Source organism: Schistosoma haematobium, chromosome 1 (genome assembly GCF_000699445.3).
Source record: "Schistosoma haematobium chromosome 1, whole genome shotgun sequence".
Lineage (NCBI taxonomy): Eukaryota > Metazoa > Platyhelminthes > Trematoda > Strigeidida > Schistosomatidae > Schistosoma > Schistosoma haematobium.
In genome coordinates this window covers 42,197,970-42,215,490 of record NC_067196.1, presented here as the reverse complement: position 1 = coordinate 42,215,490, position 17,521 = coordinate 42,197,970, and the positions used below count along the sequence as shown (strand labels likewise).

The following is a 17,521-nucleotide window of genomic DNA, read 5'->3' as shown; positions in this document are numbered from 1 at the left end:
ACTCTTTTCCTTTCGTGGTTTCGCAACGTTTATTTGCATTTGCGATAGTTTCACTTGACATTTAACATTTATTTTTGCAAAGTCATTCAAAAAGTTGTTATTATTCATGTAAATTAAACAACAGTTAAGGTGAAAAATTGTTTCATAACACTTGTTACAATGTCTATAATGTGAAAATTTATATTTTTAAGTAAACAAACGTAGATCTAATAAGAATCATGAAAGTTTCATAACATCGTGGTTCAATGATGTAATAGTGTTGTAAAATTGTGCAGTAGACAAAAAATTGCTGGGGTTATTTTCTTTAAACGAGATGTAAACTATTGTTTAGGGACTAGCTGAAGTCCAAATTTCACTTTTCTACTTCTTCATATGTTTCTATTAAATGTTTAACGCTTGGTAAGTGAATATCTGCTCGTTGTCTTGCACTGTGTACACTGTTTGTAGTTGTTCCATCTGAAACAGAAGTATCATTGTTTTGAAGACTGAGATCATCTGTTGAATTTAAACATGAACAAAAATTTCGTTCGATATGTTTTCGTCGATATTCACGCGCTGATCTAATTCGATTAGGTCGCCTTTCACTTAAAAGGAAAGGTTTTGGTGGGGTATCAATGGACTGAATATTTAATAATTCTTTAATATCTTTAATCTATAAAATCGTGAATAATTAAAACAATTAATCAAACGTTAAAAATACTTGAGAGCATTTTCAACTTTTATAAACTTTCATAATAACATTAATTAACCAACTTTAACGAAGAATTAGTATCTAAGGTATTTTCAAAGAGATGAAATAATTCTTCCAAATAAGATTATGTAAAAATAAAGTTTTTAAAGGTATATTTTATCATTCAAACGAAAATACTAGCAAGTTACTTATCAACACCAATATCTCTCATTAATCTTAAAAGCAAACACATGAAAATGTTGTCTTTTTTTATGATAACCATATGTCGGTAAACTTTTACCCTAGAGGAAGGGGTCTATAACATCCTTCACTTCTTAGCATCAAGCTTAATCAATAAAATTAACTATCACCCACCTTGTGGAGGGTTTTATTGAAGGTAGGTTTATTTATTGCTTAAAATAGCTCAGGATAGATAAACTAAGTGTTATTACGCCGTCAATGTTGAAACGACATGATAGTTTTAACACTAGGTTTATCTTGATGTTAATTTTATCCTGAAAATGGTTTAGTAAGAATTCGATCCTTTGCCTTTGTTCAGGAAACACTGTCAACTGCCTTATAACTGATGTATCAAATAATTGGCACTCTTTTGTTGTATAAGATAGGAATTTCATTATTATGATTTTGACGTTATGAGCGCGAAACATCACTTGATCAATCTCGCGATAAGTCATCACAAAAATATTATGAAAACTAAGAGCAATAATTAGTATCAGTGTTTATATTTTGATAATGGGCTCTAACACAATCTGACTCCTTCTTAAATGTATGAATCTTTTCAAATAATGCAATGTGGCTTTAAAAAAAAGCACAACTGTGAAGATAGGGAAACTCATAAATTACATACAACTACAGTCAACATAAAATTTATTGATTTCATAACGACGGTCCCTTGATTTTGACAATCTTTTGCTGATTGGCAAGTTAGAGGGAGAAATATTTCAAATTTATTGCTGGGCTCTTTGCTATATTATGAAGGTCCGCCAATATACATTTGGATGATATGAGAAAAGGCTAGCTTGTATGGGAGAGTTTTTGTAGTTCAAGTGTAAAGAAGAGTTTTTAGAAGACATACTTCGTACTATGAAACTAGCTAGGTAATTACTTTACAGGTAAACTTTAATGTGTTAAGAAAAATACATTCGTTAAATGATTTTCCATAAGTTGTAAATATCCAAGTAATTTACGCTTGAATAGGGTTTGATACGGAAAGTAAAATGTAAATGTTCTATATATGTTTACTAACGTAAGCGGCACTGGATTGACCAACTAATTCGTGGTCAGGTGGAGATCAAACTAGTCATCCACCCTGTCTTTAATCTTGATTATACGAGAGGAGAGGTTGACTTGAATTGATAGTGTGACTGAAGTATTGGACAAAATTTTCCATTTGGTGCTTTGGCAGATTAGTCTGGAAGGGCCCATAAAGTCTGGCTGGGGCGGGCCAGAGGGTAAACCATAAGTTGTGTCGTAACCAGTGCACAGTGTTCGAAATTAAACCGGCTTACGGTAGGAGCATGAAGTGAGCACATCATCTATGACGACTTACATACTGATTTGAACACTCGATATTCATTCAGCAAAAGTGATGCTGGGCTTGGGGATCATGGATGTTCTCATCTATGCTTATGTCTATACCATTGAGTGTATGAGCCTTGGCTTGTGCATTTTGCTTATGAATGTATCGTTTACTGGCATGCCTACGCTATCGTTACCTGTACAGCATACTAGCAGCCGCGCCAATTTATGTAATATGTATATCACTGTAATGTATGTGCCTTTGATAAAAGCTTTCAAAACTGATGGGAAAAGAGTATTGTAGGTCAATAAGAATATTTCTGCACTACATAGTGTGAGTCAAGTTAATTACCCACGCTGCCGATATCATAATCCTTATATACACATATTCTTTAGTGTCTAGTCGCACTGTCTTTTCAAAGCATTTCTCTACCTGAAGAGCCATGAGGCTTCCGCACTTCATTAGGCGGGTAACTGTAAAACTGTGACTAAAAGAAGCTTGGATATGACCTCCGAATAAATATATGAATTTAGTTTCAAAATACTATAAATTTGACTTGTACCGCCAGATGTTCCTATATAACTTAGACAATTCCCCGTAATATAATATTTCAGCCATTAGTTATACTACACAGATAAAATACTGAACTTGAGAGTACAATAAACGTCTGCATGAATAAGGTTGGAAAAAATTGTATGTGCAGTATTGGTCTCTATACTATTATCAAACTGATTAACTACAGTATTTACAGAAGCTAGGTAGAAAAAAGTAATAATGATGTGACTTATCAAGTAGGGGAGCTTTGATCTGGCTGGTCAAGCATATACGTTCTATTAATTGAAAAAAAGTGGTTAGCAGACACTTCATGAGTTTAACCAAGTTTTGAGAAGTCTGATAATTATTCTTCACTATAGTTAATTTGATGAAAATATTGTTCGTCATTGCAATCATGCTAACTGTAGACGATAGCAGTTTTTGAAGATGAAATGATTAATACTGATTCATCTTTGGTGATAAAAGTTGAATGAATATTCAGCCTACCAGTTGAAAACTCTTGTTGGTAGCAACAGATCGATTGTAATGGAGTGAATAGAGGAGTATTTGTCCATTTTTATTCCATTTGAAAACAAAATATCGTTTAACCTTTGTAATTTAAGCCATGAAAAAGTACATTTGCTTGATCAACTAATAAGTAACATTTAGTGAATTGTGCCTAATTCTAAAATATTCATTCTGCTTTAAATGATAGTTATAAATGGGAAATTTCAGATAATTCCACTAAGATCTATATTTATTTTATAAATAGTTAGCCGTATTTAAAGCAGATGAGAAGGATCCAGTAGTGAGAATATAAAGATTTATATATGGTTTGTCGCAACCGTAGTAATTGAATGATATCAATCAGTTTGAATGTGAAAATTCATTAAGTTTTCTTACGTAATCTAATAAATTATGTATTTAACTTCTCTCCATTGTGATTTTCACTCATTATCAGAATGAATTACTATTGTCTAGGTTCTCTTCAAGAAAATGTTGAGACTAACGGTGCTATATTTTACTCTGTTATATTCTAAAGTCTTCTGGTGGTTATTAAAAGTTCTTATTTGTGCATAGTAAGTAAACGACTAGTAGATTCATATTTTATCTCATGTTTTTTCATATAATCCTATAAAGTGTTTATCTAAAGTCAGTCTGGCAGCTAAACATCATTGTTGTAATTTATTTATGTGGAATATCTAGTTTAGTTAAAGTTGGATATCTATTTAGTTGACATAAATTTATTTTATCATTCGTATAATACTTATAAATGGATCTTATCAAACAACAGAAGATATTAGATGTATTTCTCATCATAAAAAGTTGGAAATGACAGTGGTATTTCAAAGCTGATCATAAACTGATCTTGAAGATTATGGTAAAAACCCACGTTTGGGTTGAAGACGATGGTTTATAAGTGCTTATACTTGGTAATTGCAAGAACTACCATCACAACTTAATCTAGCTAAATGAGCTCACTCTCAAGTGTAGTTTCAGTGTTCTTACACAAAGATCAATTGGTGACATAGATGTCTAAGTCTGTCAGCTTCAAACCAACACCTAGGTAATTCGAAGGATGTTTACACATATCATCATACCATTTGTATCAAGTAGCATCTAGAAACAATAGATACTCAGCTCTTTACTGAGTTGTAGATGACATTCGAGCGTAATGGGGCTTGTGTAAAAATTTAACATAATACTTACAGAATTTATTCCAATGTGAGCATCCCCAGCACTTTTAGGACGGGCTGATGTTTTGTGTGAAACTTTCAATTGTTTGTTATTATTATAATAAGACAGAGTATGAAGTTGATTTTCAGGAATATCATCTAACTCATGGAAATCGGATGTTCTTGGAGTTTTTCCTGTCTGATGACCGTAAATACATAATTTGTCATCCAGAATCCCCTTAATTCTCTCAGCTGATATGGAAGATATTGAGTATGCACGACCAGATGAAAGTATGTTTTCATATGATTTTTGAGTTCCTTCAAAATAAAGTGTAAGGTTATTTGAAATTTTATATAAACGAAGTCTCCATCAGAACTGAGAATATATCATAACTCAGTAGTCCCTGATACTGCCAAAATCATTCATATTGCCTAGGATGTTTCTTCTCCTATGTATAAATTACTTATAATGTGGTAGTCATGGTTTCAGTCCGCAAAATGACTTGTTACCTAATACTTCGTAATTGCTTGTTATATAAATGTTTTATCATTAACAAACTTCATTTAATGAATTGTTGAAAATCAGGGAAATGTTTATCATAGTTTATTACATAGACTTTAATTTTGAACTAGTTTAAAAGTATACAGTTTGCATTATTTAAACCAGACTTTTACTAAAAAGAGTTCTATAATAAATCAATTGTCTGTAGTTTAACCAGTACATGTAAATTACCTAAATGTATACTTTCATGAAAGGTAACATATTGAATACATCTCATGATTGTTTGAGTAAAAAATATAGTAATATGATATGAATTGTTAGTTTATATACACTACAAAACAGTCTTACACAAATCCATCTTTTCACATCCCTTTTTACACCTCAATAAAATGAATAAATTTATCTCATTATTAAAAGCTTCGTTTATTTCCATGTTTATTCATTTTATTTCATCTATGTTCATTTAGACGCTCAATTTTAAATAAATTAAAAAAAAACAGTTCTTTTTATGATATGTGTGTTATGTACTAGAATGTAATTTATCCATTTTATATTAGTAAAGAAAAGTAATACTATAAACTCCGCCTGGAACCCCTGTGGGAATACTGCCGATCCCAAGCCTGGATAAACGAGGACGGTTGGGTATGGGGTTAGCGACCCCTTCCCGTAGAAAACTAACTCTAAAAAAACGCTAACCAGAAAAAATATGCTGGTTGGCGGCCTATTCTCCATTGCAAGTAACAGGCGTAAGTAATTAAGTAAGTAATACTATAAGCAGCAAATTTATTCTTTAGTTAAAATATGAGTAGTATTTGTTAGAATAAACAAAATTTAATGATATTCTAAAATTCAATATTTTAAGTTTTATCACTCTGTATCTTATTTTATTTAAGATTATAAACTGACTTTCATTCCAAACTGATCTTACAGAAGATTTGATAATTTTACATACAACTTAATGAACTTACAATCAAATTTAAGCTTTTGTTAGAACAGATTGTGAGTAGAAGCTTCAAGTATAGAAATTACTATTTTTCAATTCAGTTTAGAAATTCTATTCAGGCTTTTTTCTTACTGATAATAACAATCATAATAATAATAATAATACTTATAGAATATATTAAAATAAATGTATTAGTCTTGAAAGGTTAACTGACTACTTTCTTCTGTTTCAGTAGTCTGGACAATCATTCTGTAAGCTAGAAAGATGTTTTTGTTGAAATGCAAAACTAAAGAAAATATATGTAAGTAATTAAACCATAATAAAAATGAATTTAGAAGCTGTTTAAATCACCTTCTCAATCCGTTTTATTAACGGATTTTGTTAATCTGAATATTTTATGGCTTATAAAAATAAAATACTAACTTGACGAACAGTACTGAAAATAATAGGCTTTAAACTATGTAATTCAAAAAGATGGATAGTGGTTATGTAATTCACATATTACATAATTTATATCGGAAAAAATAATGTTTAAAAGGTGTAATAAATGAAGAATATAAAAAGAAACTTGTACTGAGTGATAACTGTCCGATTTGGTTATGAATAATTTCATTATTTCTTTACTAAAAATGGAAACATTTTATGAGATTAGTTTAAATTGAAATTAGTTTTCGTCACTAACTGATATCATTCTGTGAATGAATGAAAACCATAGAGTGCTTGAGAATTGTTTTATTTTAATTTATGGCTTCTCAGTATAGTGTGTCATGACCTCAATGAGGATCAAAGTTATGATGATAAGTCACAATTGGTGTTTAGTTATGTTTAGAGTGGGGGGAGGGTAACTCACCAATTGAATTGGATGATATCGAGCCATAATGGAAACTATATAAAGTTTCACATATGGACTACAAGATTCCAAATCGTTGGTCTGTAGTTAAATGACTTTCCTTAAGTTGATAAGATCTTTGTTTAGATCTCTGGCTAAATCGTGTTTACTCACTACTTAAAAGTCCCAAACTAGAATAAAAACATATATCCCATGGTATGCGATTTTCAATGATTCCTCAATCGATATAAAGCCATAACTGGAATCAGCTTTAACAGGAAACATTTTTATATAAAACAACGATCTTTTTTAAAATAGTATTGATCAATCGAATGAGAATAAACTTCTTCCTCATGTACCACATATATATTAAAAACAAAATTTGTATTTAGTTGTATGCAAGTATTTTCTTTTATTATTGTGATTATTGCCAGAGATAAGAAAAATTTCCTTTTTATTCTACTTTATTCACTTCTATTGCTAAAATTTCCTAATTGTATTGTATTCCTGATCAAGTTGATCTATCTAATGGACATGATAAAAGATTGTAAAAAAAATATCAGAAATTACTCGGTCTTTCATAATTTTAACCATGATTATGGATTTTGTGAGTATGTTAAGCAGTAATATTCATGTTCAATAAAAACCTACAGATTATATTTGTATCTAGAATAAAATTATCTACCATCTAATGATGAGTGTTCACTTTCTCATTCGGTAATGTACTATCCAGATTAATACATATTAGCGACCTGTTTTGAACTAAATCTCTAGGTGTCCTAGCAAGAATTTATCCCACAAAGTGAACTCCAGACTGAGAAGGATATCCACTGATGAAAGCTATATAACTTAGGATAGAAAACATAACTGAGTGGTTGTAATGTATCATAATTGTTACATAATTTAAAAAGTTCTTGATTCGACTGCAATTGATTAATCTCTTGTCAGCATATGGGAAGACAGAAGCAAACATTATCAAGTGAACTTAACTGAAACTTCGTTGTTCAGTTATAATTATCAATGTGAACTCTAATGATATTTATCAAGGTAAAAAGAATTTTGAAGAATTGAATCCCTTCTCGACGAAATATGCATAACGAGTGTTTACTAAGATTTTTATATTTCTTTTTGAGCAAACATAGTTCAGACTAAGTCAAATGTTGTTTACAACAATAATTTTATTTGAATATAAAATCTATTGATGAGTTTTATCGTCTGATATTTATCTAAGAACAAAATTTAGATGTTTTTATTATCGAAATACATTTGGAAAGATACAATTAATATATTACTATTAGCATAAACGTAATACATATACAAGCCATAAAAAATGCTAGTACAAAATCGATATTGTCCATTAAAATCAGTAATACAGTATGTACCTGCCTAAAACCAACAAGCTTTTGTTAGTTGAAATAATTGACATTATGAGATGTATCACCATAGTGATAACATTAGAATAGTGATACATTATGTTGCTAATACATAAAAATCTATATTGGATTAATCATCATCTGTATTTCGAAGAAATGAATAGCATTTTTTTTTTCGAGAAAAAAAAATAATTATAAGTTACTTGAGAATTTTCCCTGTCAATCAATAAAAGCACAAAAGTTTCTAATAAGTAACTATGGCACAAACATTTAACTGAAGTAAACCATCATTTTTAGAAGTTAATATATTATTGTTTGATTTCTGAGGTCAACATCTAATGATTGAGATTTCGTATATTTTCTACATCACTCAATTATCACCTTGTATTGTTGAATCATTTCAGGTTTCGCTTTAAATCTTGATGGTTTTATTGATTATAGTTTTCCATATGGAAATTGAAGTAATCATCTTAAAGTATGTTACTAATGTGAAATAATTACTGATGAAAAAAACTAAACTCATGATGGCTTTTAGTGGAGCCCTTTATTTTGTCGTCATTTAGATCGGACGGTATTTGTTGACGGGCTCTCCACTTTAGTGACCCGAGATCTGACTCCAATTACATCGTATGAATGATTATTATTGAAGTATATATGTCGCCTATCCTCGTATATAATCATAGACTTAAATCGCTTTAGTTAATAACGGAATCAAATAAGTCAAATAACGAGGATGGACTATTGAATACATATATTTTGTATATGAAGCGAATGGAATAGAAGGAAGCAAAACGACACGCGGTGGAGATGGCGGATAAGCCTACTCCCTTTAGTCAAGCGTTATTCGATATTTATAGTCACACAAAAATAGGCTACAGACATGTGATGAATAGGATAAGAAGTGTACACACATACATGCTCATATAAAAACAATGAAGATTGGTAAATGAATAATTAACATGGTCAAAATATGACTCAAGTAGAATGAATAGATTGGGCTGTCCGAAAGCTAGAATAAGGTATATAGGCTTGACATAATAACCCACACTACAGGCTTTTCTAACGAATCAAAACGATTACGATGGAGTTATTGAAAGGATAAAGAACAATTTAAATAAATGTACTATGTAAGCTTAAATACGTTACATTATTTTAAATCCAACTTTCCATTCTTCTAAATTTAAAAAAATAATTGTTTCAAATAAGAAATATAGGTATTCATTTATCACTCAAAAACCTACTTGGATGTTTATACTGATTTGATAATCTTGGTGAAACAACCTTCACAATATCATTTTCACTTAAACTACATTTTTGTTTTGTGTACAGTGTGGTAGTTTTCCTCGGACTGCCTAAAAGTAGAAACATAACAAGTTAATTTACCCAGCACAATCAATTTCATCTTTTCATTACTGTATTAGCATATGATAGTAAACATGACCAATTCTGATAGGTTTTGAAGCACAATATATTTTCAACAAAAAAAAACATTAAATAAAGACACTCAGCATTTGATCATATCATTAGTCATTAAATGATTGAATGTGTACTTCGTTTTATAGTGAATTCATCGTAATGGTGAACTGGCAATCAACTGAGTTGCTGTTTATATCAGAAATTAGGTGAACTGCCACATTTCCTTGAAATTAGTACAATAACATTGACTAAATTCGTTAATAATATTAAATATTCAGCAATTATAGTTATAAATTTATAACTACATTGTGCACATATAAGTTGTGTTTGTTTCTCTTAGTGTAACTGCTTTTTATTCAATAAAAAGGATACTAATGATTTTGAGGTAGGACTATTAACAATTTTAATCTGATATTTTGAATTTAAGTTGTGGATCCGAAATGCGTTCCATAATTTTCTTTCTGATAATTCATAAAGTATAAGATGAAACATACAACTGGTGGAATAAACTAAGAGAATCCATCATGTCATCTAAGTTGTCTTTTAGAAACTATAAAGTATGTTTAGCTTTAGGATTTTAAGGATTGTGAATGATGATTTTCATCAAGTTTCCATATCAGTCAAAAGACTGACCTTTTAAAAATCTATTAGAGTCGATGTGTAGAAACACATCATGTTTTAAATATTTAGAAGTAAGGTCACAAGAGCAAAGAATAATATTAGTAAACTAGCGATGAATCATCTGATATTTAAAACTATCATTACCGAACATAAATTTCAAGAATGAAGTGAGAAAACAAAGTTGAGCTGAAATATTCGGTAAGTTTGTGCATTATACTTCGAGCAGTATAATAATAGAAACTCTTGTCAATCCATCTCTTTATAAGCATCATGAAAGGTCAGTTAAATGAAAGGTCAAATAACTTCTATGTGTTAATCTAAGAGAAAAATGGCATAATATATAAGGAATAAGAAGCTGTCACACCACCCCAGGGGTTAAAGTAAATCAAACATTACCAGGGCTGATTCAATGTGAAAAGAAAATTGTTTCTGTACATATAAGGGAGGTTTACATATTTTAGTGCCCAAACCCTTTACAAATTCAAAAGTTCACTCCTGATAATTTCCGTGTAAAGTTTTAAAGATTGTAAGGTCATTCCTACAATTTGTTTAAGTGATATATTTTGTTATTGAGGAACATGATCAGGTGTCCGAGTCTAACTGATTCTTTATCAATTTACGATCATGTTTCACTAACCTCGATTGGATGGCTCCATTACCCACGGTTGTATTGTAACAGATGGAACCATTAAAAGCCCAATTATTGGTTTGTTTAAGAGGTTTTCCTATAAACTGGTGTCATTGTCTCTTCGACTCAGGAGAATGTTAAAAAGGTCTGTTGCTAATCGTTTTCTTCGCCACGAATTAGCCTGATGTTGTTCTGTAGATTATAAGTTCTACCTAAAAACTGAATTATATCTAAGAGGCTATCATATATGTTCACCTTCTTATACAAAGAAACTTCCCTGGTGAGATCATTCACCATCCTGTCAACAAGTAACATAAAAAGATTTGGTAAGAGAGGTTCCAAGGAACTATGCAAAGAAACATAGTCAGTGTGTCGGAAATATTTGCACTTCTACTCGATAGGCTTGAAAATATTCATTTCTTTTAAGTAAACCTAATTTAAAAGAATGTGGGAAACATTGAAACATTGTGTTTAAGTTGTACGGTACATTATATATACTATCAAAATTAGTAGATCAAAGTAAACCAAGGAATGACGCCGGTTGAGTTCGTTAATAAAGTCCATTTTTGATTTGTTTACTGTTAAAGACGTATCGTTAATCATATTTGGACTAAAGCAGACATCATAATCCATGAAACAACAAAGTTCTCTATAACCTAACTAATGAATATTTACCATCAAATCAATTATATTATTAACTAACAGGGAAAATCTAAGCATTAGAAAAGTCTTAACCAAACATTAACAAACCTTGAATTTTTAAGCATACAGATATATTATTTTCTAAATTTACAAAATCAGAATTTGACTCATTTATTTCAGTTAAATTTAATCTTGTAGAAATTGAACAAGATTGATTTAAAGCATTCTTTGATTTTATTATTAAACAATCATTAGTATTAATACTAATGTTTGAACATGATTTTGGAGTTTTTATTGTTTGTACTTTTCGTTTAACTTTGTTTTTGTTACCATTTGTTGGATGTAACCCTAAGAGAAAAAAATCCCAAATATTATGCAAGTGAATTGATAGTGTATACGTAACAATGAAGTTGAATATTTATTTTAAAATTATAAACATTCGTAGATTGGTTGAATTTAGGCAATAACACCGTTGGATGCTGGCTCAGTGGTCTGATGGTTAAGCGCTAGCACGTGAAACTGATAGGTCCTGGGTTCGAATCTCGCGGAGGGCGGGATCGTGGATGTGCACTACTAAGGAGTCCCATACTGGGACGAAACGACCGTTCAGTGCTTTCAGGTATTCCATGGTGGTCTAGCTTCAAATGACTCATGAATTCAACTACTGAAATTTAAAAAAAATCTGTGATTATATGAAACAACAATGGAAGTATGGTTACTGTGCTTACCTGTGTGCAACTTACTACTGTTAAGGTCATGAAAAAGTGTAGAAGAGAACCTATTAATTGGTAAGGTATGGTTTTTCGTGGTTAAGTATAAACATTATTTCATGAAGTTATTACAAAGAACATGTCAATATTTTAGCTCGATTAGTTAAATAATGTGTTTTAATAATAGACTGCATAATAAGATAGTTTTTTCAGTTTAGAATAGGATGCTTAGCTTCACTGACAAGTACACGTCAATCAATATTAGTATTGCTTGATATTGGTTATTTGTTGTTCCCTAACTTAATTCAAATCAGATATGGATATGGATATGGATTCGTGAGGGAAAATGATACATCCGGCTGATCAAATTGAAGTATGTTACACATGAATCAAACCTTATGTTAAATGATAATAAAAAGAATGTTGAGTGTTAAGTGTTTGAAACAATCTAGTCACAGTTAAATATGAAAACAAAATAATTTCTATGTGTATTATATTTTTAAAAAATTGCCCTTAGAGAAGATGACTTAAGCACAACGTTTAATTCATTAGGTTTTATCTCATGTTTGAAAAAGTATTATGTGCTAGGAATTATGAATTATGGTGAGACTATAATTTATGGACCATCTTTGAGTGACGCTAAAGTGATCTAGAGAATGCCCACCTACATACTACGGCTAAATGAGGGTTATAAACTAGTGTGAGGAATTAGGATTGATATTTACAGTTGATAGTTACGGTTAGGAATCAGATGTAGGGTTTTCATAACAAACTGACATAAGCTATAATGGCAAAACTCTATTTAGTCAAATGAATGGATTAATTTCGTGCCAAAATTCAAGACCTATTATCGTAAATTTGATTGGTTCATCCATAAATAATAGTCTCACCTGAATTATAATACTCCAACGAGATCTAATTAACAATTCGTCTGTTGAACAAAAATATCCTCCATTATATGTGTGAGTCGTTTATATGAAATCATAAAAACATTCTTGTTAATCGACTCGTCAAACGAATAGATAATTAAGGGAAATTATAATATGTATTTTTACCACTTTCTAAATCAGCTACTTTATGTTATTAGACGAAAAATTCATTTAAGGTAGTTGATATCTTAAATCATTATGGATTATAACTTGAAATCACCGTTGGACAGTATACTTTGAGTAGGAGGATGAGATATCTTTATTAAAGGAGTATTACTAATTTTTTGATATCATAAAACTTGAATTAAGTTCAAGCGATTTATTGTATGTACTTATGGATAACTAACCAAGATTTACATTTTGGATTAGTTTGACAATGTGATAGAGTTTGATTGTATTAGCTTTAAGTAAAATTAATGTATAATGATTTGGAATTAATAGGATAACAATGTTAAAACATGATCAGTGATAAGTTGGAGTGTATTTAAACTAGAGAAAACAGGATTCGATAGATTTATGTTATGTCTGTACACGTAAATGTGGTTTCATTGTCAATAATATCATCACAGTTGTTGATCAGTATCGGATAACATGCTTATTTCTAAGATGGTGAACAATAAGTGTCCTCATAAGGAGAATGAGATTTTTTATTGTTATCGAATGATTTAGGCAAAATGTAACGTCAGTTTTTGATAACGAAATATTATTTACAGTTCTTTTGGCATAAAATGGGAACATTATTAACACAGTTTTGGGCTAAGATTAATGTCTTGTTCATATACTGACCTCCCAGAACTTTGTTATCCAAATTCGCAATTAGTTCTTAAATTACTCAGATATAAACGGGTAGTTATCTTACGCTTATTTCGTCTTTATGTCTGTAATAAGTACAGTAGAACACGAAATTTTGAAACTTATTGGAATGCCAATACTGAAATATTTATTCTATATTTTATATTGTTTATTTAAATCTTCCCATTGATGTGTAGGACTGCAATTGATCAGGTTCTTATTGGCATATGTGCATACTGTGCGTATCGTCTCGATATAAGTTACGAGCATTATAAGTCACCCACCATCTGTGCTTAAAAGCAAATAAAGCACTTTATTTCCTTTAGTTATGGGCAAATTACTAAGATAGTCGAATTGTTCATATCTCTATTTCTATACGACAGACTTTTATATTGGACTTACAAATTCTGTACTAGCATCAATCTCAGTTCACTACTACACGGAGTAATGAGTAGGAAATAAGTGAATATCTGAGAAAAATGGATATAAGGACATATTTGTAGTTTACAGATATCATTCACTTCAGCTTTACATATATTACACGGCCTAATTTCACCACATGATATACAATGTTTAATACTTTCTATCGGAAGTGACTGCAATAATTCGCATGCTTCTCTATTTTTGTGCCAGAGTTTGAGTTTCAAAAACATTTCTTACCTATTAAAAATCCCCATTGTGTAAATTAGAACAATCAATTGATAAGCTCAAACAGTTTCATAAAAAATAGGATAATTAACCATCTATTTTTTGTCAAACTTACCAACACTGGTGTAGTTCGGCTTGGTATTCTTTCCAAAATCTAAAGATTTTGAAATTTCTTGTTTGACTTTACTATTCAATGTTTATTCTGAATAAGAACTGTCGTTAATATAAACACACATACACTGCCATTTGAGAACCAATTAGATAACTGTATAAATCTGTTGGTTTGACTGACAATTGTTTTACTAAACTGGAAAATCAAATTTATGGATAAAAATAAAGAGTGTATACTGAAGAAGGAAAGGAATGATTATTAATTGTCTTAGAAGGGTACTGATAGACTAACGATAGAAAATGAGAGAAAATGAACAAGACCTATGTTACACAGGATGATATACATGTTATCTATGTCTCAGTTTATAGAAATTCATCATATGGAGAAATGATGACATCATTAAATGATTTTTCATATTTTCTTAATAAACATATTTAGACTGGAACAACATAGATTGGGTACTTTGAACGATTTTTAAACATTTGAATTTTGTAGTAATAAGCTTCTAATAATCAATTGTTTTTACTTATATCAGACATGCATTTTATACTACAAGTCATAAATGGTCAAACATCTTTGCTGGACATAATATTTTACGAACACAAATGCTCAAACAAAAAATATTACCTGTTAGTTAATAACTTGTGAATCGGTTCAATAAACGTATGACAGTCAAATATATCACTGTTATCTCTTCTTAAATCTTTGCTGCTTTCTCTATCCATACGTCCATAACTTAACTGACTTCTAAGATATCTGAGAAGATAAACAAAAGGCATAAAATTCTTGGTAAGTGAATTGATTTCATTAAATAGTTATGATGAAAACATTAACAGAGCTGGATAAATCATTATGAAGGGATACGTGTTCATTACTTTAGTACACATCAGTATGACATGGAGTTAGTTACATAATCCTCCGAATTTAAACAACACGATACCAGTCTCATTTTAAGATTCATATAACTGTTTAGTAGAACGAATGTAAGTGTCCATACTAACAGCTCTATTGAAGTAATATTAGACCAGAATTTACAAAAGTCTCAGCCTATATAGCTCGATCAAATTTCTTCCTTATGAAAGTTTTAGTTACCGATCACATGAAACCCTAAACTGATTATCAAAGGTGAACTGTAAATTGTTATACGTTTTGTTGATAATATCCACTACAAGTAAACCTATTACGGGGAAACAAAATCAAAATTGATTGCAAAAGGAAGTTGTATTATTCAGAGAATTAGGGTTTCGAAATAATAAACGGTTCATAATTATATCAGCATTTAATAAACAAATAAGATATTCGCAATATAATTTCAGTTATTTCTCTTAATGTATAGAATTAGTAATATTACTCTTGTAGTAGATCTTTTGTCTAAGTAATCTGAAGATGATTTTATGATATTATAGAACTGTTATAGGCACTTATATTTGGTCGATTAGCCTATCTAGTGACTAGTAATATGAATTTTACACTAATATAGATTCTTTTAGGTTTAACAAATACAAAATAGTTGGATCTTTAACATCTCCAAAACACATCTTTGTTATTTCAGGTTTTATTCATTAATCTAATCATAATCAAATTAATTTGAATATGATGATAGATTGAGTCTAGATTCAATGATGTTACTGAATAATCTAAAATGCTTAAGCCTATTACATAATGTTTATTTAGTCATATTCCGTTCGGGTTAATACAGCGACTAAGATATCTTTGACAGCTTTTGCGTGTCAAGATAATGACCATTAGAAGACGAAATTTTATTAGCCAAGTAGTAAATAAAAGTAAATTTTAATTGTTGATTGACTGAGGTTAGATATATAAATCACTGGGTACCACTCCTGAGGAGTCAAGTGATTATCAGAAAAATTGTCCAGTTATTTCTGGTTTTTAATGTTGATCTAGCTACAGTCAGTTCATGATGTAAACCACTAAATACAAATTGATAGCTCTAATGTAACTTTATTCTCTATCAGACTATGTTTGTGGATATACTTTCTGTACAAAATATAACATACGTGAAATATGGATTTTTGAAAATCATTTAGAATTACAGTTTTGTTATATTGCGAGATTTACTTATGATTTATACATGAGAATATTCGAATTGTAATACTTACGAAGAACGTGTAGGTCTTCCAAAGGGAGATTTCAATTTCATTGAATGTAAGTATGGCTTTTTTGGCTCCGGTCGATAGTATTTTCGGAATGCAGATATACTTATACACATTTTTCATCAGTTTTGTTCTATTCAGTGTGAAAAAGTATAGTATAATATAAAAATCTTATAGAAACGAATCATATGAGTGCGTTTATCGTTATAGGTTTGGGTTTCTTTACTTAATAAACAAGTATAACGGCATAAACTTTTCTAATAAACGTAGGTATATATCACTGGTATTTTTAAGTCCAGGGCATTAAGAGTAAGCCTCTATTAGTCATTTTAATACTTGAATTTATGAGTCGATCTAAGTTGGACCACCAATGAAAACCTGGAAGAATTGGACCACCGTTTCGTTCTAGTACGACCCAAATCCAGGTCCTTTAGTCTCGTGAGCGAACGCTTAACCTCTAGGCCACTGAACCGGCATCCAACGGTGTTAATGATTAACTGCAATCTTCACACACTCCCATTCTGATAATAATCTATTAATGAGGGATTATAAGTAAAAATGGATGGTGGTTAGCAGTGGAATCAAGAAAGTACGTTTCGTCCTGTGTGGGACTCATCGGCTGGGTGTACCTGCATCACAGGGTTGATACTCACTCCGAGACTTGAACTCAGTACCGTCCGCCTCAAACGCCCACTTAGCTACTGAGTACTGATGACCACTTGCTTGTGCAATGGGGCAAATTTCAAACAAACAATACCAAATGAGTTGAATAATAAGGTAGTTATATCAAATTTGTCTACTATTCTGATATTAAGTGGTTAGAGAGGATCTGTAGAATATTA

At 30.5% G+C, this 17,521-nt stretch overlaps 1 protein-coding gene across 1 annotated transcript; it reads right to left on the bottom strand.

Annotated features, from left to right (window-relative positions):
- Window positions 1-38: 38 nt before the first annotated feature.
- Window positions 39-16,795, bottom strand: MS3_00009845 (uncharacterized protein; the record flags this gene model as incomplete). Its single annotated transcript, XM_012945281.2, has 8 exons — window positions 39-652; window positions 4,455-4,738; window positions 9,309-9,419; window positions 11,483-11,722; window positions 14,569-14,639; window positions 14,692-14,760; window positions 15,193-15,321; window positions 16,686-16,795. The coding sequence occupies 8 exons, from the start codon at window positions 16,793-16,795 to the stop codon at window positions 353-355; spliced, it is 1,314 nt and encodes a 437-aa protein (XP_012800735.2). The 3' UTR covers window positions 39-352.
- Between the last annotated feature and the right edge of the window lie 726 nt (window positions 16,796-17,521).